General features: G+C 40.3%; 1 protein-coding gene across 6 annotated transcripts; it reads left to right on the forward strand.

Annotated features, from left to right (window-relative positions):
* Positions 1 to 6,878: 6,878 nt before the first annotated feature.
* On the forward strand, positions 6,879 to 26,648 carry PUS7 (pseudouridine synthase 7). Of its 6 annotated transcripts, none has more exons than XR_014933561.1 (19): positions 6,879 to 7,001; positions 7,269 to 7,484; positions 7,655 to 7,726; positions 8,346 to 8,823; positions 10,723 to 10,807; positions 10,914 to 11,015; positions 12,261 to 12,405; positions 14,350 to 14,367; positions 15,771 to 15,882; positions 17,182 to 17,259; positions 18,346 to 18,474; positions 18,751 to 18,876; positions 19,322 to 19,383; positions 19,815 to 19,902; positions 20,813 to 20,939; positions 21,861 to 21,962; positions 24,102 to 24,231; positions 25,235 to 25,326; positions 25,821 to 26,648. XR_014933561.1 is itself a non-coding variant. In XM_015848849.3 (19 exons), exons 4-19 carry the CDS (start codon positions 8,459 to 8,461, stop codon positions 25,955 to 25,957), a joined length of 1,971 nt encoding a protein of 656 aa, XP_015704335.2. In that variant the 5' UTR covers positions 6,879 to 7,001; positions 7,269 to 7,484; positions 7,655 to 7,741; positions 8,346 to 8,458; the 3' UTR covers positions 25,958 to 26,648. The 6 variants fall into 6 exon arrangements, 4 of the variants coding, with proteins under 4 accessions (XP_015704335.2, XP_015704250.2, XP_085369706.1 ...); XM_015848849.3 differs by having other exon boundaries at positions 7,655 to 7,741; positions 19,815 to 19,975; XM_015848764.3 differs by having other exon boundaries at positions 19,815 to 19,975.
* The last annotated feature ends 118 nt before the right edge of the window (positions 26,649 to 26,766 follow it).

Here is a 26,766-nt window from a genome sequence, read left to right on the forward strand (position 1 = left end):
AGCTGAAGGTCTTGGAAGGAAGTGCAGGAGGTGAGGAATAAGACTGGGAGAATACTTTGATAGTATAACAGTAGGAAGATGTAGGGGATACAGGATATCAATTAATCAGAAAACAACTTTCATTATTTTTACTGCTTATAAAACAAGGCAGTGATTCGATAGTCTTAGTCTTAGCCTTCTTAGTCTTAGTCTTCTTCTTAGTCTTAGTCTTCTTAGCGCTTTTGAATGGAATCTGTCTGCACCTGAATCGCCAAATTGTTTGAAAGTGAAACTCCAGACGAGGCTTTGTAAGTTTTGTCTTAAAAACGTACCTGTGGACTCAATATTTAGAATTAGACAAGACTGGTATAAATGCTTGTGCAATTTGTACACCTGAGATTTCTGTCTCTTTTTACATTTGAGAAAATAGGTTTTTTTTTTTTTGCAAATCAGAGTTCTGGCCTGACAAATTTGATGAGCCGAGTTATCAGAAAGAATTTAGTTCAGTTGTCATCACATTTATTGTCAGCTTAGGAACATACGATTTATAAATAGGAATAGTTATTTCTATTCTTTCTAGTTAATTTTCTGTGCATTAGTTGACCTGCTTTCTTCCTAATGCCTAAATTCTCTTCACTTTTTTTTTACCAATGTGTTTCAAATATATCTGAATTCAAATAAAACTCTCTCTCTTGTGAGCATTTTTAGTTCATAAAGTAAAAGAGTCTCCAGTCAGTGATTTGATCTGTCTGGTTTCACAGAAGAGATTCTGAATTTGGTGTCTTTTTCTTTAAAGCAAACCATGGTTTTGCTTGTCTGAGCTGCAGCTTGGCTTCAGGCACACTGTTTCAATTGCAGTGTGTTTGTTGAGTGCGTACTTGGCAAGCCTGGCTGGGATAAACCGAGCGTGCTTTTCCTCATAAACCATTACTGAGCGTGTTGGTAATTTGGGAGCCAAGTCACGTGGCGTGCCCTTGTCATGTCGGTAGTAGTTTTTGGACCTAAACAAAGGGTAGGCTACTCATAGAAGAGTATGTTGTGCATAGGAGTCGCTGTAGGAACTGGGCATGGAGTGTTGTTTCAGTGTGTTGTGTTCTGTCTGTATCAATAATGTCTTTGAGTGGCCTGAACTTGCCATTCCTTACTAACAGGTGAGCATCAATAAGCACTTCAACAAACGGATATTTCTTAAACTGTCAATCTTAAAGCCTGAGTAACTTAAAGAGGAGGGCAATCAGACCTGCCAAGCGGAAACAATGAGCACTTATTCTCAAAAATGCAGGACGGGTTACAAATCAAACAAAACTTAACAGTTTGGTTGAACTGCAACTCAGCTGTAGTTTATGAAAACGTTACTAAAGAAAGGACTGAAGGCAGCACCAGTGCCTGATACCGCCTGCTTTTCTTCCTGCTTCTTTCATGTACAGCACAATGCCCTGCAGGCACACAATGGGGAAGGGCCGCAGGGCTCCTTGAACTGATGCAGTTGAAGTTCATGTTCTACTGCCAACTCCAGCACACACAGGAGATTAGAGAGACTTGAAGAGATTTTAACGTCTCACCAAGAAGCTGAAGCAGCAGCAGACCAAGAAGCAGGTGCCTCTGATTCCATACAAAAGCATGAACATGTACAGCCAACATCACCATGATCTACGCTCTTCCCTTTAGCTTCCAACTGTTGAAATTCTTGGGTCTGCACACACTTATGCCTGAATTTGCAAAAATAATGCTTTTTCCCTACTTAACTTTCTCCCATACTCTCCATTCTTGCAAATTGCTTTTTCTGTTGTCTCTTTTCCTGCAGTAATTTAGAATTCTCTACTGAACGCTGGTTGTCATATGCTTCACAATGCCTTTTGGTCCTCTGTGGCAATATGTGTATACTGAGGCTAGGCAGCAAAATGCCCTCCAACCTGGAGCCTCAGACTACAGTCAGAAGCTGGTCATTTTCTGTGTGTATGTGGAAGAAATAGACCCCCACCCCTCCCAAATCTTTCTATGGTATTAAAACATCAATCACAACTTTACCATGGTAGATTTTTCACTTTGACAGACACACACAGACAGCAGGCAATCACTGATTAACAGAAACCGTAACAACAGAAAAAACAATAAAATACATTCTTCTGTTAATTCATATTTTATCTTTAAGAAAAATGCCTTATTCCAGGAGAAAACAATATGAATGTCAGTGAAACAGCTATCAGAGAAGACAAAATACAGAGCTGAGTTTCCTGGTCAAGGCTGCCTGTCATTCCTGGCAATCCATCAAACATATGAATACTTCGGAAACCCCTGAATGATGAAAAATGTGTATTTTCAGTGTTGGAAGGAGAGTTTCTTTCCAAGAATACAGTGGTGCTTTTTAGAAAACCAGTGACTGAGCAACACATCCATCAGTGCAAGTTCATTTCAGAACAAACCTTACCCTACCAGTGCAGGCAGCTATTGACTAACATGACTGACTGACTAAAATTCCTGTTGCATGAAAAATCAGGGGAAAATACAGATAAATTGCTTTAGCAAACACTTCTTGAATGGTGCCTGTGAAGCAGACTCCTCCCTTGGCTGAAGTTAGGAGGAAGAGGAAAAAGAACTGTCAGGGCTTCAGCACTGAGGCCTCGCTTGACTGACTTATCCCAGCTGAAACTGGGGCTGGCCAATGGGACTTCAGCCAAAAACGCTACTGCTCTCCTTTTCTCCACCATTTTTCCTATTCCACTGTTAACACACAGTTTCCACAGAAACAGAGTAGCACACACAGTACAGTTTGTGTGCCTTTCAGCAGAGGTAAATGTTGTTTAACTGAAGTGTGAATAAAGTACTGGCTTGTTAACAACTCATTCTGGTGAAAAGCTTTATTACAGTTTAAATTCAGAGATTATCAGGTTAAGAATAAATGTACTTGAAATTCCTCTTCCTCTCTCAACATTTTAAACCTTACACAGTAATGCTGGAGACTGCGTGACTGTCTGGCAGCAGAAATACTAAATTAACACTGTAATTCATCACTTAAGGCTTATTCAATATTTTCCCCTACTATTCATCATCAACACTGGCAAATGTCTGACACAAGAAACAGAATCAAGCAAACTGCTGTAACAGCCCACCACACGGCCTGCACTGCGTCCCGCAGCCTGCGACTCAAAGCAGAATCCTTCCTACTTCCTACCACCGTGCTGCTTTATTGATTTGAAGGTAATTTTGGACACTGAAACATACAGTGAAGGTGGCTGCAATTCAAATGCACTGCACGTTGACACTGGAACACCAAGCAGGTACCTGAGCAACATGGTTCACTGCAAGGCTAACTAACTTTGCTATTGAGTGTTACAGCCTCCTGACCTTCCAACTGCCTGTAAGTAATTTCTCCATCAGAAAAATGTTGTCATGCCAGTCACTAAATCCAGCGATTAAAAGTTGGCAAGTGCCTCTCATTCCTTACAACAGGCACACTTTGCTGGGTTATTTTCAGGCTTCTGGACATCATTCTTAGCTGCATGGGAAAGCTTTTTTGCATGCTGACAGTGGTGATGTGCTGGCCCAGTGAATGCTCAGCCAAACAAACTGCTACAGGAGGGCACAGTGGTGCAATAAGCTCTTTCACCATACTTGAAATAATGAACATTTACTGCATTCCTAGTCAGCAGAGAGAAGTCTGTTGTCCTCCTGTTGTCAAGTAGCCAGCAGGAAATGGGGATTGCTTTTGCAAGTGCTAACAAGTTTGGACAAATCTGTAAGAGAAAGATGGATCAACAGAACCTCCCAAGGGCAGTAAAGAAGGTGGTGATAGACAGGTGAAGGACTGTGTGTATTTTGGGTCATATTGTCCTCAAACTATGTGAGGAATTAGGCATGTGAAGAGGGAACACTATGATGTTGCCACAGCCCACAAGTGAGCCAAGCACGGCACCCTGATTTTAGGTATGAGGTTTTAATGTAATTCACTGCTATGATTAAAAGCATACCACAGGTATTGCCACAGTTCATTTCAGCCTTGAGTCTATCAACACTTGATAGTTATGCTGTGGCTTCTAAAGCATTTTTAATGGCTAGATCCAGTTGGGCTAAGGACAGCAGGCATTTCACTGGAAGCTTATTAGGGTACAACATTTCACACCAATAACAGTGATCAAAAAGAGTCAAATTTTATGGAGAACCAAGTGTGACAGCAGGCATGGCCAGGGCTGGCAGGCATCACACACAGCAGCACAGCTCATTTTCTCCCTCCACCTCTGCAGTGCTCTGCTTTCCCCCACATTTAAGGCAACAGCCGTGCTGCAGGATATGGTCCCGCCCAGCACTATGCAGCATCCCGGCTGCTCAGTGGCCTTGGGAGAGCAGTGAGAGCAGCTGCCCCCTGGCAGGTAATGATTCAGGCTCTGTGTGCAGGCCGCCTTGGTTGTTTTTCTCTGCCCATCCACACTGTGCTAGTGCAAGTACAAAGAAAGGTCTTCCAAACCCTGGAGGTGAAAGGCCTCCAGAGTTAATCATGGGTGGGGCAGAAATATGTAATTATTCCCCCTGCTCAGATTCCCAGTCCCTGTAAAACTTGCTCTTTACTGTCCTTACAAAAATCAAATGCTGCCACTCAAAGATAAGGCCATTGGACCTGTGGGCAGTAACATCCTGTTTCGAGTGCAGTGCTGCCAAGCTTCATGCATCCAACTTCTAACCAGCTTCCATCACAGGCCATGTAACTTCCCAACTTATAACAGAGAAACAAAAGGTATAAATGTATTTCACAGTTACTCCACAAATACAATGATTAAAGTTTTACCTAACATTCTAGACACATATATTCCTAACATAAAATTACTCTGCATAGCACAATTCCTGACTATTTATAGCTGTCTATATACATGTATATACACATACATATATAGAGACTTTTTTGCTTGTTTTTTTAAAGAGAGAAACTTGGCCAGAAGAAGAGTTTTCTCTGCCTAAAATTCCTGTGGTATGTCTACAGAATAAGTTTCTCTACCTCTCTCCTATTATTGGCTAATTGACCAAGGAAGATGGAGAGATCAATTTGAAAATTAAGCACCTTTTCATATTTAAAATAGAATGGGGGAAGGAAAAAAAGAATCAACATAAAAGCAATGGCCTTAAAATTAATGGCCCTTAAAAGCTCCATAAATTTCAATATTTTTTTTTTGTCTTAATTTTGGAAGTCTCTGATTCTTTTTGCACTGCTCCCATCATACTTCAAAGAACTTCCTAACTGAAACTGTTTACCTGGAGCACTAAGTTCTCTATCTTCCCTCCATCACAGGTTTCTTTCATAATGCTTTACTTTACATTTTGCTTGCTAATGAACTATCACCTCCACTTTTCAATTCACACAAGGGTTCAAAATAGGTATTAGAAATTCAAACAACCTACATATGAAAAAATACACAAGGCTTTTAATAGTACTTTCACTCCAATTCTCTGAGGTGCTATTAGTGACATGGGTAAAAATCAGATAAATTAAGAGTAGCTGGTGCAAAGGGTTTAAAATTACAACTTATCAGCCTGATTGTCTGTGCCCCTGGGAGGTTTAAAGCTGAAGAGCGAGTGCAGGTATTGATGCTCTCTTTTATTACCTTTTTCCACAGAGTGGAACATACCTCAAATTCATACCTTTGGGTTTTTGAGGATCCTGCTTAGAAGAGACTGATTTGACACGCTCCTGACATGAGTTCTCTTCCTACCCAGATTTATATTCCCACCTGCCAACGTGTGCTCTCCTGATTCCCATTCCTGGTGAGCCCGAGCACAGGAAGCCATCATAAACTTCAACTTATTACTGGGCAGAACTATGGCTGATAATCATTTAAAACAAAATAAGCACCTCCCAAAACATCCTTTAGGTTTCATTAAATAACCGATATTCACATTTCAGTTGAGATTAAAATATAACTTTAAGAATACCACCTGAATAATAATAACAAAAAATCAAGTAAGGGTTGCAGTCATATTTTATTATACTCTGGTATGTAAAAAGGAGCACTTGTCTAAGGGACAGTGGTGATGAACACATGCTACTCTTTGCCTGCTCATACTCAGAAACATCACAGCAGAACATGGCCAGATACACCATTTTGAAGGCATGATGTTCTCTACTGGTCATAATGGCTCTGTTCTATCTCAGAACTGGAGACTCCCTCCTTCCTGCCCTCAAGCCATAGGAAGGTCAGTCTCAAGGATTTTGCCTCTAGAGTCTTCAACACAGGCAAACAGTTCTTTAATAAGCTGGAGATTGCTTACTAGTTTTAAGAAAAGAGTAATGAAATTTGCTGAATATATTAGAAGACTTGAGAAATGCATAGAAATTACATTATTAGATGTTTACCTTGAGGTAGCACCTGCAGGTCCTTCAAAATGCTGGTTCTTCCCTGCGTGAGGCACTTCATACCACTCCAAATTCTATTCAATTCAAGCTAATGGTAATGGATGGAAAATGAACATAGTCAATAGGAAGAGCTGGCAGTAGGGTAATTATCATACCAAACGGAGGTTGTAACTTAATTACTGACAAGGCTTTTGTAGAGAAAGTGGCACTTACTGTAGGAATCTGGAGGAGGGAAAAATAATGTTTTAGGGAACCTCTTGTGCAACATGAAAGAAGTCCTTCTTGCTGAAGGACTGCCCAGACAGATGTTTACAGGCAGATAATATCATGTCTTTGCCTCGGATGGGTGCAGGACAGGCGCTGACGGGCAGCACCACAGGGGAGCTGGAACCCATTGAGACCCGCATGGCTGCCTAGAGAAGCCCGGCAGCACCGCCATGGCACGAGCGGGCGCTCAGCTCGGCTCGGCTCGGCTCGGCTCAGCTCGGCTCGGCTCGGCTCGGCTCACCCCGCGGTGCGGGCGGTGCCGTCCGGCCTCCTTCCCTCCCTCCTCCTCCTCCTCCTCCGCCCGCCTGCCCGCCCTCACACACGCGGCTCGGAGCTGGGCCGGGCCCTGCTCTCTCTCCGCTCCTCCTCCCGCTCTCCCCGCGGCGCCCGGCCCGGCCTCCCGCTCCCGCGTGCGGTAAGTAGCGCCCCGTGCCCGGCGGCGGGCGGAGCTCCGCTTTCCTTCGTTGCCGCCGCCCCGTTGTGCTCAATGGCGGCCCGGAGCCCGAGCGGCGCTGCCCCGGGAGCTGCCTGCCCCTTCCGGGCCGGGGCCGGGGCCGGGGCCGGGGCCTGGCGATGCCTCATCACCGCGGGCCGCGCTGAGCCGTGCTGAGCTGTTGTAACCATTTGCTGTCATTTATTAATTATTCTACAGACACCAGATCTATCATTGCCTCCTTGGCAGGTGTTTCAGGGATTTCGGTGTGCCACGCAGCAGGTCTCAGGAGCCATCTATACGCCTTGTCCCCGCTGGTGCTTTACAGCCAGGGCTCTGTACGTTTAAGAAGATACAGGAAGGATATTGGAATGCTGGTTAATTACTTCTCTCGGATACAATTACCTTACTTTTAAAAGAAGGATTTTATTTGAGGACAAACTGAAATCTGCTTCCTGCTTGAAGGTACATTGCTCTGTGGATAGTTTGACTTTCTTCTGCATGTTTTGTCACTCCTTGAATCACTTCTTTGTTTATGTACTTGTTGGTTTGCCCTGGTAGGTTGTCTTCTGTTTGTTTGGTTTTGTTTCCTCCTCCCTGCAAACCTTCTCAGAGAGTTTCCTTCCCTTTTTCAGGCCTTGATGTTTGGGTTGTGCTGACAGAAACGTGGTAGCTGAGGTTGCCAGTGAAGAGTCTGCCCCAGCAGTGTGAGTAGTCATAGTGTGAGTAGTCATACCGTGTTCTCACACATCATTTTGCTTGCTTGTGTTTTGTTTGTCCCACTCATTCAAGGATTTTGTCACCTTTTCCCTGTTACCTTTTGATCTGACTTATTGCCATCTGGAGCTCTGTAGGGAATTGTGTGTGTTACAGCAGATGAATGTACAAAAGGGGAAGATGAGGCTTAGAAAAATCAGGCCATCTTCTCCCACTCCTTGCAAGGGGAATCAAGCCATCCTCTCTCAAACCTTGCAAGTTGAAGTCTTAGTAGAATGAGAAGTAGTAGAATGAGAATTGAGGGTAGTTGTCTTCAGCAGAAGACTTGGGAATGGAAAGCTTGATAGGCACTAAATTGCTGTTGGCAGCAGAGCCTACATGGGCAGGGCTGGCTGCAGCTGTGCTGGCAAAAGTGGTGATGGTAAAGGGATTGTATAGCGCTGAATCTTGTTCTATAATCTAATGTGCATGCTGCCTTTGGGTGGGTTTGAAGTGCCTTTAACAGCTCCTTTCTTTCCAAGTCATGTTGTTTGAACTGTAAAATACCTTCACTTAATGTTGGACTAAAAAAAAAAGCAGAAAGTTTATGGTTTTCTTGAACCGTTGCAGGGTGCACCGTCCTTGGAGTGAAGGGGCTATGTACTGATACTGCTTTGAAGCAGACAAGGAAGTAAGCCATCCTTGCTTCTCAGGGCTTTCTATCTTAACGCTGTGCCTTAAACATGGAAGCTGTAGAAATGAACAACGTATCCTTGAAACGTCCTCATTCGGAGGATGATGCGGCTGATACGGATGAAAATAAAAGACAGAAGATCTCAGAGAACTCTAAGATAGGAGGCAACTCTGAGCAGAGTGTTCAGACCGTGACGGAACAACCTGACAAACCTCTGCTTGAGGATGCAAAGAATGAAATCATTCCCAGCGAGGATGGTGAGGAGCAGGAGGATGAGGAACTAGAGGACAGCGATGAAGATGGAGACCCAGAGAGCTTTGCAGACATGATGAAGCATGGACTGACAGAAAGCGATGTTGGCATAACTAAATTTGTTAGCTGTCATAAAGGATTTTCTGGAATCTTAAAAGAGAGGTAACTCTTTGTCTTGCTGTGTATGTTAATTCCCTGTGTTAGCAGCTGTTCTCTGTTTTCCTTTTCTGACTCGCAGGATGGAACTGGATTTATGCGCGGCCATTTGGGAGGTTCATCACTTTCTTTTGCTGATGCTGAGATTGAGAGGAATGTTTAATTTGGCATTTTTCAGGATTGGTTTTGGTTTATTTCGTGTCAAATGAGAGGGAAGCTCAGTGTGGATGGAGGCAGATGATTATGCTGATCTTTGCTGTTTATCTTACTCTGTGGCAGCAGCATGCAGCATAAAGCTTTGTGTGATACAGATACCCTTCATACAGCTCTCAGCACTGATATGAGATACAGTACATGAAATTAATGCTGAAGCCATCCCTCTCCAGTTCTCCATTGCTTTTGACGTTGGTGCTGTGGTAGTTATGTGTATATACTGGCAGATTGTCCAGTAGGTTTTAAAATATACTCTGGTCAGTCGTAATGTCATTTACAAAACATAAAAGAGAATATTTATAACACAGGGTATGGATCTTACATTATATATTTAGTGGTATGTTTGACTACCAGTAGCTTATTTCCCCATAAAAATTCTAGTTTTTAAATTGAACACCTTTGAGTAAATCTGTGAGTGCAAATACAAGAACTCTGATGTGGAAATCATTGTCCTCCCTTAGCAAGGCGGTTTTGTTTTACACACCATACAATAAAATATGTAATGGGATATAAAATGAAATCACAGAATCACAGAATTGTAGGGGTTGGAAGGGACCTCCAGAGATCATCGAGTCCAACCCCCTGCCAAAGCAGGCTCCCTACACCATGTCACACAGGTAGGCGTCCAGGCGGGTCTTAAATATCTCCAGAGAAGGAGACTCCACCACCTATGTATTGGTGATGTATTTAATCTTTCCGCGCAGCACTGAGCAGTCAGCATAAGCCTCTGTGGGGAGCACAGTCTGTGCTGCTGTGCCTTGTGGAGAATGTGCCAGTTTTCAAACTGAAGAGACCAGAGGTAGTGACTCTTCAGTAGCTGTGTGCTAGGAATGTTTGTGGACCGATGTTTTTACTTTGATGTCAGTTTATAACACCTATAATTAACTTAATCCCAGCAGTTTTATGGTAACCATCACTAACATGTCTAGACAGCTACAGGTAATGAGAGAGAGGATACAAAGCACTTTCAAGCAAGGAATTCTGCCAATAACATGTATGGCTTCACAATAGCATGGCACATGTAGAAACATAGGCTTGGAGGGTGCTATAGAAACATTCCCATGACTAAGTGTTTCATTAATCTTTCAACATTCATACATTTCTAAACTGAGGATTTTTTAAAGTTTTCTTTAGAACTGCTTGCTACCTAAAAAGAATGTAGCAAGTGCAACATAAAGTGTCTCAACACCCCTAAAGTTGAGATGTTTCATTGCTGGGCATAGTGACTCCATCCAAAACATTGTGGTCAGTATTTTTGTTGCTTTGACAGAGAACACAGAACAGCTGGTTTTGGAAGGTGTTCTCTACAGCTGAATGTATGAAACAGGACTGTATTCATCCCACTTTCCTTAGAGAAAGGCCGACATATTTTGTCCTGCAGGTTATTGGAAGCTCCAGTGAATGTGCGTATGTTGAAGTTGTAGCAAACAATAGGGTCTTAATTCTTAGCAGGTAACTACAGCACCTGCTTGGATATCTGCAAACATCTTTGTTTAATTATCTGACATTTTTCTGCTTTGTTTTCTTGGTATATTTTAAGGGCTGAGAATAGGTACAGTTTTATCAAAGCCGAAGTTTCTTTTGTGCTCCCTTCAATGACTTCTACAAACAAATATTTTATTAGGAAAGCACTCCGTGATGTGGGATTTCTTTTTTTAATTACAATTTTCATGTGTTTTTTTTTCCCATCAGGTATTCGGACTTCGTTGTTCACGAAATAGGCAAAGATGGACGTGTGAGCCATTTGGATGACTTCACCGTCCCAGTGGATGATGAGGTAAATTTTGAGGTAAAGGTTTGGTAACAGCAGAAGCATTAAGAGAATTAAGAGTGTTTTATATGGGTTACTGGATGTTTGTTTTTCCCCCTTAAATATGTGTCAGGATCCATCGGAAGAAACATTCACTGTTTTGTCAGATGAAGACAAGCAGCGTTTAGAGGAGCTCCAGCTTCTTAAGAATAAGGAAACTAGTGTGGCCATAGAGGTAAAATGAACAATTTGTATGAAATCTGTGGGGAGGGAATAAGAGTGAGTGGAAATTATGAGTTTTCTAATGCACGTCAGGTATGAGAGCAGCTTGTACATGATGTCACAGCAGCTAATGCTGAAATGTTGCTAACTTAGGTGTTTGTAATGCTTTACACAATTGCATCCTAAATTTATGCACGGGAGTAGTTACTTAGATTTCAGTGGGACACCTGAACTCAAACATATCTTAGTTTCTGCAGTGTTAAAATTTTCTGACGATGTCTTGGTTCTCTGTCTAATAGTGTTTTATAAGATATTTATTTGAGAAGTATTAAATAAAAATCCATCCTGATAAAAAGATTATTTCAAAGGTCAGTGTTAAGTAACTTAATACAAGAGAGGCTAAAAATGGTCTTCTGTAACAAGAATATAAACAATGTACAAAATTAGCTTCATATTTCTGAATAGTCTAGTATTCTGTGTTTTTGAAGAACAGCTGTTGAATTTGTATTAGGTAGTAGAACAGGATTAGGTCTGATAATTTCAAAGAAGCATTAACATATTAAATAATCATAGAATCATAGAGTGATTTAGGTTGGAAGAGACCTATAAGATGATCTAGTTCCAACCCTGATGCTGTAGGCAGGGACACCTCCCCCTAGACCAGGTTGCTCACAGCCCCATTCAGCCTGGCCTTGAATGGGGGGCATCCACAACCACACTGGGCAGCCTGTTCCAGTGTCTCACCGCCCTGAGAGTAAAGAATGTCTTCCTAATAGCTAGTCTAATTTTGCCCTCTTCTAGATTAAAACTGTTTCCTCTCATCCTGTTGCTACATGCCCTTATGAAAAGTTCCTCCCCAGCTTTCCTGTAGGTGCTGGAAGGCTGCTATAAGGTCCTCTTGGAGCCTTCTCTTCTCCAGGCTAGGTAATCTTAGGCTAGGAAATCTCCAAGTTATCTACCTCATCATTTTCTTTTTTTTATATAGAAAAGCTTAGTTTTGCCAGAGTTGTTGCTAGAAGAGGAAATTTTATTAAACACAAAATTGTCTTGAAATTTTTAGGTTTTCAGGGATTTGTAGCATTTATTATTTTTAAAACTAACGATTAGGCCAGACTTGTTAAAGTGTATTTGTTGAGTACTTTGGTGTGATTCAGTAGTTCTGTGGGGTTTTTTAAGCATGCAGAACTTTAAATCTGGGGGAGTCTGTTTCCTTTTGTCATATTTCATGTTGTTTGTGCATACCTGTGTTTCAACACAGGTCATTGAAGACACTAAAGAAAAAAGAACAGTTATCCACCAAGCTGTTAAGTCCTTGTTTCCTGGGCTGGAGACTAAAACAGAAGATCGAGATGGAAAAAAATACATTATTGCCTATCATGCTGCTGGAAAAAAAGCACTGGCAAGTGAGTTTCAGTATCACAGCACTCGGGTAAATTCTAAAATTAATCTGAAAAGTAAAAAAATATTAAAGAATGGTATCATTAGAAAGTACTTCACATGGAGTGCACATCCTAATTTAGGCTGGCTTGTTTTTTTGCAGTGATACTGTGCATCTAAAATAATTGGAAACACAAAGAGTATCTACAATTTAATTTTTCTACTCATTTTTCTTTCCAAATCATTAATCAAGTATAATTATGTTAGAAGCAAGAGGATCTTTTGTTATTGCAGTGGAGATAGGCAAAATAGGGGCTTTATTCTATGTATTGTTTGAAGTGGACTGTCATGAACCTACTTGGAAATGGAAGTGTGTGTTGTAGTTGCAGCTGAAATGTACACAGCTCAATCCTGTCTGTCTTGAAAATTCAGGACAAAGTTCTTATTGACTTGATCAGAGATGTTACTGTTTAAAAAGACATCAATTATGAGTGTTTACTGTGACCTTTGAGATAGTTCCACTTATAAGGCTACTTCTGCTCTCAAGGCTAATTTTATTTTCAGAGGATTGTCTGTACTGATTATAGTCACTATTTTGGAGTAACAATACTATGAAAGATTAAAAAAATGCAATGTTATCCACTTCGGTCTTAGCAGATCTTGTCTTTTTTATGGGAGATAAATTCATACAGCTTACATTTTTTATTTAATTTTTTAAATGTTGCCACTACTTTGCCTGTAAGTTGAGAGAATTGTCTAAATGCCTCTTTGGATACTTAATTATTATTAGATTATTATTATCAAGATTTGATTTGAACTGATTGATTACTATTTCATTTCAACCCTTTGCAAGCGATGCAATACGTAAACGTAGCCCTTTCATTTTAAAGATGAAGGAGGTGGAGAAAGGAAAATACAAGAAAATAGGATAATTAAAAATTTGAAATAAGACCATCTCCACATTCAATTTAATTATTACTTCTAAGGCTTTTATTAAGTGAGTACAGGAATGTTGTACGTTTATTGGTACAAATTATATCGTTGCGTATCGTGTTTAATCATTTAGAAAACATGTATTTGCATGCACTGCGCGTGGATATGTGTAGTTACCAGCACAAAATTCTCCTCAGCCGGTTTTGTTCTGTCAGTTTGTAATGTTTTTACCTTCACCTTTCCCTCCCGCTTGCATATATTCTTCAACCATTGTTACAGTTGAGTTTATTTATTCAGCCAGTGTGATTTGACAAATACTGTATAGAAGAATTCAGGTATTTGGAATACACTGAAGAGAACTGAGTGATGTATCTCTAGGATGAAATATTATCTGGAGCACCATCTTGTGAGGCAGAGGGGCATCATCTATTTAAACTTGGCCTCTTAAGTTGTGGTGCTGCAGCCATCTGTGCAAGTTGGTGGAGATGAGTGCAGATTCAGTGGGTGTGTGTAAGTGCTAATGAATGCAAGATATGACTGCAAGTTGCTTTTAGTCAGGATTGTGTCTTCCATGTTTATGTAGCCACCAACACTTCTCAGTCCTGAGTGGGCTCCCCAGGCAAGAAACACTTCAGAAACGTGCAATACTTAGCTGAGAGGTATCTGATTGCTTTTGTTTGTAACATAAACAGTTAGCAAAAATAGCTTCCTTAAAATTAGAAGATACCTTGTGTCTGTAGTAAGTTCACACCCAAAATACTTCAGATTTTTAGTCAGTAAATTGCTGTTTCATCACTGTCCACAAACAAAGTTTGTCGTGTCTCCGATTGAAGCTTTCCATATGTTCACCGTTTGCCTCTGCACGATTCCATTGCATAACTGTCTAAATTGCTGTCATCCACCACCTAACTGTTGGATGCTCTAAAGCATAAACAATCCCATAACCATAAACCTGCATGTTCACCTTAAAAAACCCTTTGACAGTCTAAAAATTAAATGCTACTCTTTTGTGCTCTTTATGCTATGCATTGGGACAGAGGTCAGAACTGCAACAGGTAAGAGATGTTGACATTTCATGCTAACAAAATGAAATGCCAACCGTTATGACCTCCTAAATTGTGATAAGACTGGCCAAACTCGTTACAGTTCTAAAACAAAACTGAGTTAAACCCAAAATAAACTACACACAAGTAGTGTTTAAAATTCCCAGAAACAGCCAAGAACTGGTCTTGTGCTACCACATTTTTGCTGGTGCAGGATAGTCTGTAGCCGTTCAGTGCAGAAAATGCCTGCCAGTGATAAGTGATGCTGATTGATCAGGATTGATGATACTGTTAGAAATCTATTGTGACTTTCCCTTTGATTTCATTAAGCCTAAACTTTACCCTTCAGCCTTCTATTTCAGAACTCGGTTTCCAGATTTATACAACTTCATGTATCATACATCCTGATCTTAACAAAGAGCTTCTGGCCTTCAGGTTGCAGGAACAGATTTGGAAAAAGGCTTGGAAATATGATTTTACTGTGAAATATGTGACATGACTCTGGAAAATAGGAATCAGGAATGCAGGCTGCCCCTCCAGCCCAGCTGCCTGAATAAATACCCTGGTATATTGGGTGAGGAGGAATGGTTAAACCCTGGGATTATAGCTGCAGCCTTCCAGTGCTCAGCATGATGGGTGGTGTGGGACAGGCGTGCTGTGGATGTCGTGCCCAGAGCTGTGGAGCCTCCTGGTGTATTGCATAGAGAACTGTGAATTTAGCCCTGATGAGGGTTCCTTTCTTGGAGGGTGTGATAATGACTGTGTGCAAGATGGATTGGTTAAATAAGAACTGTTCTGGATGGAGAAGATTTTCCTTGTGAACTGCTCTGTTTTTCTCTCTGCTGTTTTATCCGTGAGTTCCTCATTGAGGTGTTTTGCTCTTCAAGCTAAATGCAAGATTTTGCTGAAGAAGACAAGAAGAGCTGTCCTTTAGTGAAAAGTTTAATGAAGCTTTAACATATTTACTGTCTGCTTACTAAATAGCCATAGTAAATAATACCGTAGTCTTCTTGCAAACAGTGCTCCAATGGTTCTCATCTGTTAATTAGAGTAGACATCAGTTGAAATTTAGAGTGTCTTCTAATGGCTGAAAGTCAGTATAATGATAAAGTTTTTGAAGAGCTTAATCAAATGAGATCTTTTTTAGCTAGTTTTGTGACAAAGGAACTCACCATTTTCGAGCCTTTCTAGGTTTGATTAAGCAGAAATTTACAATTTACAGTGAAAGGGTAGAATGTACTTTTCAAGGTGCTTTGTGGCTTTTACTGTCAATATTTATTTATTTTTAAAGCAGATGGAAATAATCAGAAGCTGACTATTGTGTATTTGTTTTAAATGAAGCTGCAGTGTCAACCATATTCATTGAAATAATTAAAAAGAGACACTCTTAACATTTTAACCTTTTGTTTTTAAAGATCCAAGAAAACACTCTTGGCCAAAATCCAGGGGAAGCTACTGCCATTTTGTACTGTACAAGGAGAACAAGGACACCATGGATGCCATTAATGTCCTGTCAAAATTTTTAAGGTAAGGCTGTTGATTCGGTCAACTTGTCTAGCGTGCAGATTGCCCTCCGCCTGTTTCATGTTAAGGAAAATGTAATTCCCCATGGTAATATAAGAGCAGCACAAATGGTTGCTGTTGCCTTATCTTTAGCCAAGGTTTTTTTCTTTAAATAACACAAAAAAGAAGTTTTCTCTAGAATATCAAATTTGAAACTTTAAGTCTCAGGAGGAGAGGGCCAAGTCATTTCAAGTAATAAAAGGCTGTACCCTGTTATTTCAATGGCAGAAGTCCACCATTCAAACGGGCTGATTGGAGAAAGGTGAGGCAGCCCATAGCATCAATGAAAATAACATAAATTAAAAGCTATTTGTTTCAAGTGTGTGCATATATATGAAAGTATGTTATGAGTATCTGTACGACACGTACTGTTGTGATATGTTAATTTACTCCTAAGCACTGATTGATAATCTATGTGTTAATTTCTCCAGGCAAACACAGCCTGAGTTCCTTTTACTCCATCATGTGCAGCAACAAAAAGATTTGTGATAGGCATGATGTGAACATAACGCGTTACAGATAAAATGTTATCTTTAAATTGGGTCAATTCAGTGATCTATTGTCTGCTTTTCTACTTCTCTTCATTGTGTCTGTCCCAAAGCAAATATTTGTGCTTCAACCTCTATCCCGTGCCGTATTAGTATTTCGAAGTGACTATTGGGGATGTAGTTTGATCGCAATAGGTATGTGGTAGCAATCCTGATACCATCTGGTGCCCAGTGATGGAATAACTGGAAACACAGGAAAGGAAAGAGAAAGTGAAAGGAAGGAAAAGGGAAATTTTCTTCTAGAGGATAGAAATGGAACAAACGTTAGGGAAACTTCCCATATTCTCCTGTAATATGCGGGCGTGTTATTCAAACGGACATGCTATTTGAAGCTTAAGGGAGAAATGAAAGTGTTGTGAATTGTTTTATTTCTTCATATAGTGATTACTGCACCTTTGTGAACTGAGTGCATGTATGGAAGGAAATATTTGAAGGCTTATAGTTCAAATGCATAGTTGTGCTCGAAGTGAATCGGTCTGGAAGGTTTCCTTGTGTTTCCAACATACTTGGAGATAACTTAGATAATGCCACACATATTCAGGAGTGTCAAATTGGATTTTCTTTCCCAGAACTAGGCTGCATCTTCATATATGTGTGTGTGTTCTATTTTTAATGTACAATTCATATTTTCCATGTAAAATAGTATCACTAAGTAATTATGCTGAAAACTGTGTTTGCTTTCATAGTTTTAATATATTTCATTATTGTCTTTAAGAGTGAAGCCAAACATATTTTCTTACATGGGAACTAAAGATAAAAGGGCTATAACAGTTCAAGAAATTGCTGTTCTTAGGTAAGTAAAAACACACTGGAATGTTTGCTCTCCTACCATGGTGACTTCACTACCTCACTGTAATCCTCACCCAGTATGCACATAACGAGTGGCAGAGTTATGTACTGATCTTGTTAAGTACCAGAGCCACATATTAATAAAAATACTGTAATCCCTTTTTTTTCATTCTGTGGTGATTGTTGATGCTTTCCATCAGCAGTGTCCTGAGTCAGAGGCTGAGCACATGTGAATGCACATACCTGCATGTGCATGCAGTGGCCCAGCTTGCTTCTATGTGCTCCCACACTACATGACCCTCATGCAGCAGAAGCAGCAATGCAGAATGACTCCATGGAAATAATGTTTCATTTCCATCCTGGCCTTTGTTTCCCCTTCCTTCAGTTGGAAACCTGTTTCCTTTCTCACTGAACTTTCTGAACAGCTCCAGAGAAGGCCAACCACTGCCTTTTCCCATCTGTGAGTAGCCAGAAGGGCAAGAAAATGAAGTTTTTCCTGCCTTAATCTGTTCCCACAGTAAAATTTCTCTTGGCAAAATCTGAGATAAATACATGGTTCCTAGGCACTTGAAATTAGTGCTGCATCAGTAACTGAGGGTGCCTCACAGCCACGTATTACAATACCTGTTTAGCTGCTGGAATATTCTGTCCCTATTGCGTTTTACAGCTCTTTGAAATTCCTGAAGTGGAGGAGTTTCAAGGTTTTAAAGCCAGAAACTTGATCAAGTCCTTCTTAAAAGGAAGGCATTCACTACTTAGTTGTTGGTAGTTTTTCTCCCAGTGGTTTGCATGTGCATACACTTGCACATATATAAGTATTACAACTTATTTTCTGAGTGCATGCATACACTAATGTAAACATGAAGACAGTACGAACAGTTTTGTCACAATATGTTTTGTCGTGAATAAACAGGTCTTCAGAATTTTCTTTTAGATATGACATAAAAATTCTTTGAATAGAAGAGCAGAAGAGTGGTGAAACACGGCTCACTGCTTTTTGTCTCAAAATGATGACATTTTTATATCTACTTAACTTACCTGCTTTTCTAAACAGAGGATGGTCACTGTTGGTCTGTTTCTTCTTTTTTAGAATCACTGCACAAAGACTTGCTCATTTGAATAAATGCCTGATGAACTTTAAATTAGGAAATTTCAGTTATAAGAATCATCCACTGAAATTAGGAGAACTGCAAGGGAACCATTTCACTGTTGTTCTCAGGTAATACTACCATCTTCATGTATTCAGACAGTTCTGTTGGAGTGGTATGTTCTTTTATCTTTTTCTTTTCCCCTCAACCAGGACTGGGACATCAGTCATCTGGTTTTACAACAAAGAGGAAAAATCCTATTGGGATGGATGTTACTGAATTTGCTAAGTGTTGGATGATGTTAATGTTGGTCTTTATTACTTTGGGGACCTTAAAATACTGTAAGCCCTATAAAAAGGTTAAGAAAACTTATAGACAGTTTTTTTTGTTTGTTTGTTTGATGCTAGAAATATAACAGGAACTGATGACCAGATAGAGCAAGCAATGAACTCACTCAGGGAAATTGGATTCATTAATTACTATGGAATGCAAAGATTTGGAACCACGGCTGTTCCTACATATCAAATTGGCAGGTATGCCTTGTTTTCATCTCTCTTTTTTTTTTTTTTTTCCCTCCTCTTAATCTTATATCTTTTATTTCTTGGAAAGCTTTTCTATCCTATTGCATCTGCCAGCTTTAATTTTAGATTCATGAAGGAACTTGTTTTGAACTTGCTTCAGCTGGTATCTCGCATAATGCCACTACTTTTAATATTCATAGTATCACAGTCTCGTGCGGGTTGGAAGGGACCTTAGAGATCATCGAGTCCAAACCCCGGGATTCGAGCCTCCTGTGTAGCAGAGCGGCACTTCTACCACTTGCGCCACAGGGGATTCGAACCTGGGCCTCCGGTGTTGCAACGTGGCATTCCTACCACTGCGCCACCGCATAAACGCAGTACTTACTTTGTTTAAAGTTACTAAATTTTAAAATATATTTAGTAAATTCTTAATACACTTTTCCTGTTTGGATTTTAGAGCTATTCTACAGAACAACTGGAATGAAGTAATGGATTTGATACTAAAACCTCGACCAGGAGGTAAGGACTGAGCAATACGTGAGGTGTTCTTTTCCCTCCTCCCCAAAGAATTGTACTTTGAGGAATAACCACTTCTAGATTCTGATTCTTTTCATTTAAAAGGGCATTTGGGAGGACAACTTTCTACAGCTTCTGAAATTTAAACCTCTGCCAGTTTAGGAAGTGAGAAGGAGTCCTCACCTTCTCAGCTTTTCTGTTTCTTTTGGCTTAATGGGCAGTTTCTTTTGGTGCACGTGGAAGGGGAACTGAATCTTAATACATGATCTGTTTGGACTGCACTTGGAGCACTCCAATCCCTAACATTCTGTGATTCTGTTGATCTCTGCAGTTACCGTGACTGAAATGCTATTTTTTTCAACTCTTTTAATAAAAGAGTGGATGAATTTTTATGTGTGTGTTTAAAATATTTTTATTTTGCATCCTTGTTCTAGCTGAGAAGGGATACTTAGTAAAATGCAGAGAAGAATGGGCAAAGACAAAAGATCCAGCAGCAGCTCTCAAAAAACTACCTGTAAAAAGGTGCGTGGAAGGACAGCTTCTACGCGGACTGTTAAAGTATGGAATGAAGAACATAATCTCTGCATTTGGCATAGTGAGTGTACAAGTGCTGTGGGGCATTTACTGGAATGAACATACTCTTGTTACGGCATCACAATGAATTTGAGATAAACTCATCAGGCTTCTGTTTCTGTAAAATCTTTACATTTATTGTACCTTTTTTGCTGGAACTACTGCTGCACTATAATGTGTGACATCTGTAAATAGTGTATGCATAATGAGCTCTCCTATTCATACCGCAGTCTCTTTAAGTTGGAAGCCAAGCAGTTATATTTATTAACTGTGTATAATACAGACCTGAAAATGGTGCAGAAAATCAGAGTTTCTCCTGATGGTTTAAGAGTATAAATCTAACTGGCAGTGTGCTAATGAGGCAGCACTGTGTAGAGGTGGTGGATTCACCGTCACATTCAAGTACTGTAATTTAGATGAAGTCTTTGAAAAAATATCTCATAACCAGCAAATTATTGGGCCCAGCATAGGAGCTGAGAATTACTATTTTGTGATGAGGTTAATTAGGCTAACACTGTGCTTTAACATCTGCAAAGTTTACTTAAGCATTTCAGGAGCTTGAGTTTGAATTCAGTGTTTTGTAACAGCTTTGTGTCTCTGAGCTGTTTTATTGATTTAAAAAAAAGATGTAGTTTGTCACTTTTAATTTAAACACTTCTTTGTGTGTGTGTATGGATTTCAAATGTACAAAAGCATTCCTACTTTATATACCCTTTTTCCAAATCGCAGATAAGTTTGCTTTTGCTGGGTCTGTTAATGGAGAAGGTAATGCTTCAAACATTTGCACTTGGGCTGTGATTAAGAGAAAGTCCTAAAATGGCATATTTCTAATCTTTCACTTTTTTTTTTTAACCTCCAGATACCAAGGAATAATCGTTTAATGTATATTCATAGCTACCAGAGTTATGTGTGGAATAATATGGTGAGCAAGAGGATAGAAGAATATGGGCTTAAAGCTGTACCAGGAGATCTCATACTTAAAGGAGGTAAAGGAGAATGCTGTGAATGCTTTAGTCACAGGAAATTACATTGGAATTTACACTGGTAAATGTGTCCAAGCCTGGAACCCTCAGTCCAGGAATGATGTGGAACTGTTGGAGCAGGTCCAGAGAAGGGCCACAAAGATGTCTGAAGGGCTGCAGCACTTCTCCAATGAAGAAGGGTTTGGGAAATTGAGCTTGTTTAGCTTGCAGAAGGCCCTGGGGAGACCTCATTGAGGCCTTCCAGTACTTGAAGGGAGCTTAAAAGCAGAAGGGGGGATTGACTTTTTATACAGTCTGATAGAAATAGGACAGGGGAGAATGGCTTTAAAACAAAAGAGGGTAGATTTAGGTTAGATGTTAGTGAGAAATTTTTTACTCAGAGGGTAGTGAGGTGCTAGAACAAGTTGCCCAGAGAGACTCTGGATGCCCCATTTCGAGGCATTCAGGACCTGGTTGGATGAGATCCTGAGCAGCCTGACCTAGTGGCTGGCAACCCTGCTCATGGCAAGGAGATTAGAAACAGGTGGTCCTTAAGGTCCCCTCCAACCCAAACCATTCTATGATAGCACCTAGTAAAGCAGAGATTCAGTCAGAGCTTTGTTTACTGGCATTTTCACTGGCATTTTGATGCAGTGAGAGCATACAAAGTATTTTTCCTTCATGTAAGCCAAATGTTCAGCTAGGAGACATCATCTAGCAGTCTTTATGTCATTCAGCTTTAAAAGTCATTGGAAACTAGGCTGTGATTCTGCTTATAACAGCCTTGAAAACTCATTTATTTTCTTGGAAGTGTCTATTAAGTGGAGATAAAAACACAGTAGTTACCCTTCCCAAAGTAGGCTTGTTTCAATCAAATGATTCATTGTAAATTTGGCTGATCTAGCTGTAACTAGAATCTCTCTTTCTTTTCTGTCCTGACTGTAGCCACAGCTGTACACATTGAAGAAGGAGACGTTCACAACTACACCATTCATGATGTAGTGATGCCATTACCTGGATTTGATGTTATTTATCCAAAGCATAAAAGTAAGTCTGTTAACTTACACAATAACTCTGAAACTGTAGATCTACTTTAAGATAGATCTGAAGCAGAAGATGAGATCTATGCAGCCATTCTGACTGCTAAAAATTGACTGTTTCAGAGCTGTGCTGTAGTAGTAGATATGCTACTGTCAGCCTCTCCCACTCTGATGATAGCTTACTTGGTAATTTGTTTCATTTAATATAAATCTTTTTCATCTTTTGATTTAACAAATAGCTTTTCCTGAAGACTTCTACTGAGGCAAAGTGATTTATCATGGCAAAGGGACAAAAAAACAGTGAAAGGCTCATTAAAGAGTATATGCGTTTGGTTCTTTTAAATTAGGAAACAAGCCAAACTTACAGAATATGTAACCCAAAAACTTCAAGTTGGGAAAAAAAGAAACAGATCTGGTTTAATTAAATGTTAACACATGTTTTCATCTTTCGCATCTTTTATAGAAAGTGTATTTCATCAAAATTGTTTTTAATTGAATAAATTCAGCAGTCCGTTTGGAAAACTGTGTTGTTACTAAGAGGTAGTTAAAGAATCATTTCTGTGATTGATTTCTGTGAGCTCAGGAGGCCATCTGGTATTCAGGCCAACTTTTTCAGGTCTTTGTCCTGTCAGGGCTGGATTTTCCAAAGGCAAATACTGCCTCAGGTCTCTGAATCTTCTCTAAGCTAAAGAAGCCCTTTCTTTCAGATTCTCTGTACAAGGTATGTGCTACAACTCTTGGCCATTGGAGTAGCTCTCACTTAGACTCATTCTAGTTCATTAGAACCTACTTTGTACTCACACCTGCGACTGGATGCACTATTCCAAGTGAATCTTAATAAAAGCCCAGTTAGGGGCAGTAATTGTTTTTCATTGTGTAGCTACAGGCTTCATTCCTGTTGACACAACCAAGTATGCCATCAGATTTTTTTGCTGTCCAGCATAGAGCCACAAAGATGTTTAAGGCCTGAATCATCTCCTGTATGAGGAAGAGCTGAATAACCTGGGTCCATTCAGTCGGAGGAAAAGAAGACTGAGGGGCGATTTGGTCAGTGTTTATAGATATCTAAAAGGAAGTTAGAGGCAAATGCATGAAGCCAGGCTCTTTTGGTGGTGTGTAGTGATAGGACAAGGAGCAATGGCCTAAAACTTAGAGCATAGGAAGTTCCATAGAAGCATGCAGAAGAACTTTACAGTAAGGGTGACAGCACTGGGACGGGTTGCCCAGAGGGATTATGGAGTCTCCTTCTATAGAGATATTCAAGACCTGTTTGGACGCCTACCTGTGTGACCTACTGTTGGGGTACCTGCTTTAGCAGGAAGGTTGGACTTGGTGGTCTCTTGAGGTCTCTTCCAACCCCTACAATTCTGTGATTCTGTGGTACAAGGACTTTGTCCTTAACAAGTTTCCTAAGCTTGTCTTGACTCAATCATCTAAGCTTCTGCCTAGGTCCTTCTGAATGGCAGTCCTGTACTTCAGTGCTTAGCTTGATCTTGTCCACAAACATGGTGGGAGGTGAATTCCAAGGCTAATTTATTGGTTCAGATTTCCCTGGTTATGCTGGTAATTGTGCTGTAAACTAGAGCATTTGAGTTGCAATGTATTCTTATATTTCCATTGCCGCCCCATCTTTCCCAGCTGTATGTATACACACCCTTACTTGGGAATGTGGAACTATAATAGTTACTCATTGCTTTGGCAGTGTCAGAGCTACTTGATGGTACCTTTAGCTAAGTTCCTCAGGTAGCTTTCTTAACTCTTTTCAGTCTCTGCTTTGTCAAAGACAGAACAAGCAGTAGTTTGGCCTTTCTTTTTATAACTCCGTGTATCTGGGATTAGTTTTCTGAAGTTTAGCTAATTGGGAAGTGTGTGTAGGATGCCAGTGAAATGTAAGTAAATTATTTTCTGAGTTTTGTTTTCAGCTTCAATTTTGATTTGTTAAGAAAGATTCTTTCTTGGTTACTTGCCTCTATTAATTGGTTTGTATAAGAAAATACTGCAGTTAATAAAGTTTATACTAAACAATTTTAATTTTTTGCTTAACATTTAACCCATATACGCTGACAGCAATTAAAATGTGCATAAAGGAAGGAGTGCTCTATGAAAACAATACCAATGATCTCTGATTAAATATCTTCTCTTCCAGTTGGAGAAGCCTACAAGGAAATGCTAGCAGCTGACAATCTTGACATCAACAACATGAGGCATAAAATCAGAGACTATTCACTTTCTGGAGCATACAGAAAGATTATCATTCGACCTCAGAATGTCAGTTGGTAAGTAGAAGGACAAAAGTACTTTGTAATATGTGGGATGACTAAGAACCATTAGATTGACCTACAGCATACACATGTAGAACGAAGTATAGGTGGGAAGAAATCTTGGTGCATTTTTTCTCACATTTTTCACGCGGTTGGAGTTGAATAATAGTATTATTTCTTCACTGGTCCTCTGGTTTTGTAATGTATTAGTGTTAAGACATCTGTCTAGTTGCTACCCTCCTTTGCAAGGAATTGCCTAAGCACTCCATAATTATGCAGGCTGATGGTGAAAGCATGACAGATAATATTCAAAACAGTTATTTTTTGTAATCCTGATATGAGAAAGTTGGTTTCCAATCAACGGCGTCAATCAGAAAGATATCTATCACATAAGTGTACTATATCACTCTTACTAGTGGCACCATCTAGCTGTCGCATAGCAGCTGAATAAATACCTTGTAAACAGGTGATCATACTGATGTACAGATAAACTTATCACTAATACACTGAGAGAAAAATAGAAGGTTTGGAAGGGAGACAAAATTCAAATATTTGAATTTTACTTTAGTTATTACTGATATTTAAAGCTTACCTTCTTCCCAGTTGCTTTTTCAGCCTAGTCGCTGCATGTTGAATAGTTTTTGTTATATGAATACATAGAAAGTACATATTCTAAAGGTTTAGAGAGGTTTCTTCAAAATGAAACAAAAAAAAAAGCCTTTGAGTATTCTCAGAGCTGATAGCACTCTTCCCATTACTTCATAAACTATACTGGTATAGCTGGAAATCCTGATATTCCATGGGAGGAAAGAGGTGAATTATGCAAAGAAATGTCTCACTAATACATTATTTTATATTCCACATGAAAACAGAGGCAAGTTTTGCACATAAAGCTTTACCAGTCATTGCAAGATAAATACCATCTTCTCTACTTTAATATACAACAATTCCATCTCAGTTGTATTATTGTAACTGCTGAATTTGACTAATAATAATAAATCCTATGTATGTTACGTAGGGAAGTCGTCGCATATGATGATCCTAGAATCCCATTATTTACTACGGACTTGGATAAGCTGGAAGGAAAACCTTTACCAGTTCTTCCTACAGGTAAATTGAATATGTCTGTACAATCAAATAAGCATCTAGCAGTAAATCTCTATGGAACGTGTAAAGAAAAAGTGGAAGTGAGCCACAGTGTTGCTATGCTTGAGTGTTTATCTCTGCTGAGCATAACTGACCACTTAGATACTTAACAGAATTCAGTGTAAATCTTTCCTGTAGCTTTGGTCACAAGGTCTTCCAGCAGTGGGCTCTAGACAAAAAAGAAGAGTGGGTGGGAGTTCAGTTTGACAAAACCGCCCATCTAGTTTTTGGTGAAGGCTTAGAATATCACTTCCCGCTGAAAGAAAATGTTAAATAGAAGATGGCTTACAACATTCTGCTTTACACTATGGATTGTAGACTGGGGTGTGGTGGTCGAGGCCATTGTATGAGATCAGGGATGGCGGTGAAAAACTTAGGTCCAGTTTGGATGGCACTCAAAGTAAGCATTACTTATGTTCTTTACTTTCTTTTTGCTTTGTCTCTCCTCTTTACAATAGATGGTAAATTCCGGGCACTGAAGATGGAGTTCTCCCTTCCCCCATCCACTTACGCCACTATGGCGATCCGAGAAGTTCTGAAGATGGACACAAGCATCAAAAACCAAACGCAGCTGAACACTACCTGGTTACGCTGAGCGAACTGCTGGCACGGCCTAGATTTTAACATGTACAAAGTGTTTTCCTACTTACGTTCTGTACAAATCTTTGAAGGGTGGCAGTGAGAGATTTGTATTTTTTTAAGTTTTTATTAGTGCAAGCAGTTAAATTAAGTAGTTATTAGCAAGATGCCGGTTGTAATGTAATACGGGCCTTAGTGACTGGTGCTTTGTAACGAATGGACCATGAGGTCGCTTGAGCTGTGTTGCTGCATCTCTGAGAAGCAGGCTTATGGCTTCTGACCTGGGCACATGTTCGTCTCGCTCTGTTTCAGTGAGCAGTGAATGTTTTTATCAGTTCAGCACACCTTGAGATCTCTGTATTAAAGTACAGCATTAGGAAAATTAGAGCTGAGTGAAGGTACTGATTGCTGTTTGCTTCCAAGAAGCTGCTGCGGTCAGCCGGGCTGGCTGTGTGCTGCCACAGGGCACAGCTGTTTTAATTAAACACGAGCTTCTCCCGGGGAAAACGTGTGTATTTTCAGCTTCACCAAGACAAAGTACTGGGAATAGTTAACCAAACACAACGGCGTGTCGGTCCGTAGCGCCTCGCTCTGTCCCGGGCTGAGCCAGCCTGCTGCTGGGAGGCAGAACGAAGCTGCATTTTAAACGATTCTAAACCAAATAGGGAATTCGTGCTGCTTGTGTGAATAAAACGCCGTGAACGGAAGGTGCTCCCGGCTCTGTGCTCCCTGAGGTGGGGTTATGGGGGAGCTGTGTGGAAGGGGCGGGCGCGGCCATGGGGGCGGCTGAGGGGGAGGCGGCTGCGCATGCGCCTCTGGGCCCGC

The sequence above is a fragment of the Coturnix japonica genome, chromosome 1 (assembly GCF_054131305.1).
Source record: "Coturnix japonica strain WE chromosome 1, WE-NBRP24, whole genome shotgun sequence".
NCBI classification, from domain to species: Eukaryota; Metazoa; Chordata; class Aves; order Galliformes; family Phasianidae; genus Coturnix; species Coturnix japonica.

Coding starts and splice junctions, on each gene's coding strand:
- PUS7 (XM_015848849.3), top strand. CDS start 8,459: ATGGAAGCTGTAGAAATGAACAACGTATCCTTGAAACGTCCTCATTCG. Junction 19,384..19,814: donor ACTAAAACCTCGACCAGGAG/GTAAGGACTGAG, acceptor TCCTTGTTCTAG/CTGAGAAGGGATACTTAGTA. Junction 25,327..25,820: donor TTTACCAGTTCTTCCTACAG/GTAAATTGAATA, acceptor TCTTTACAATAG/ATGGTAAATTCCGGGCACTG.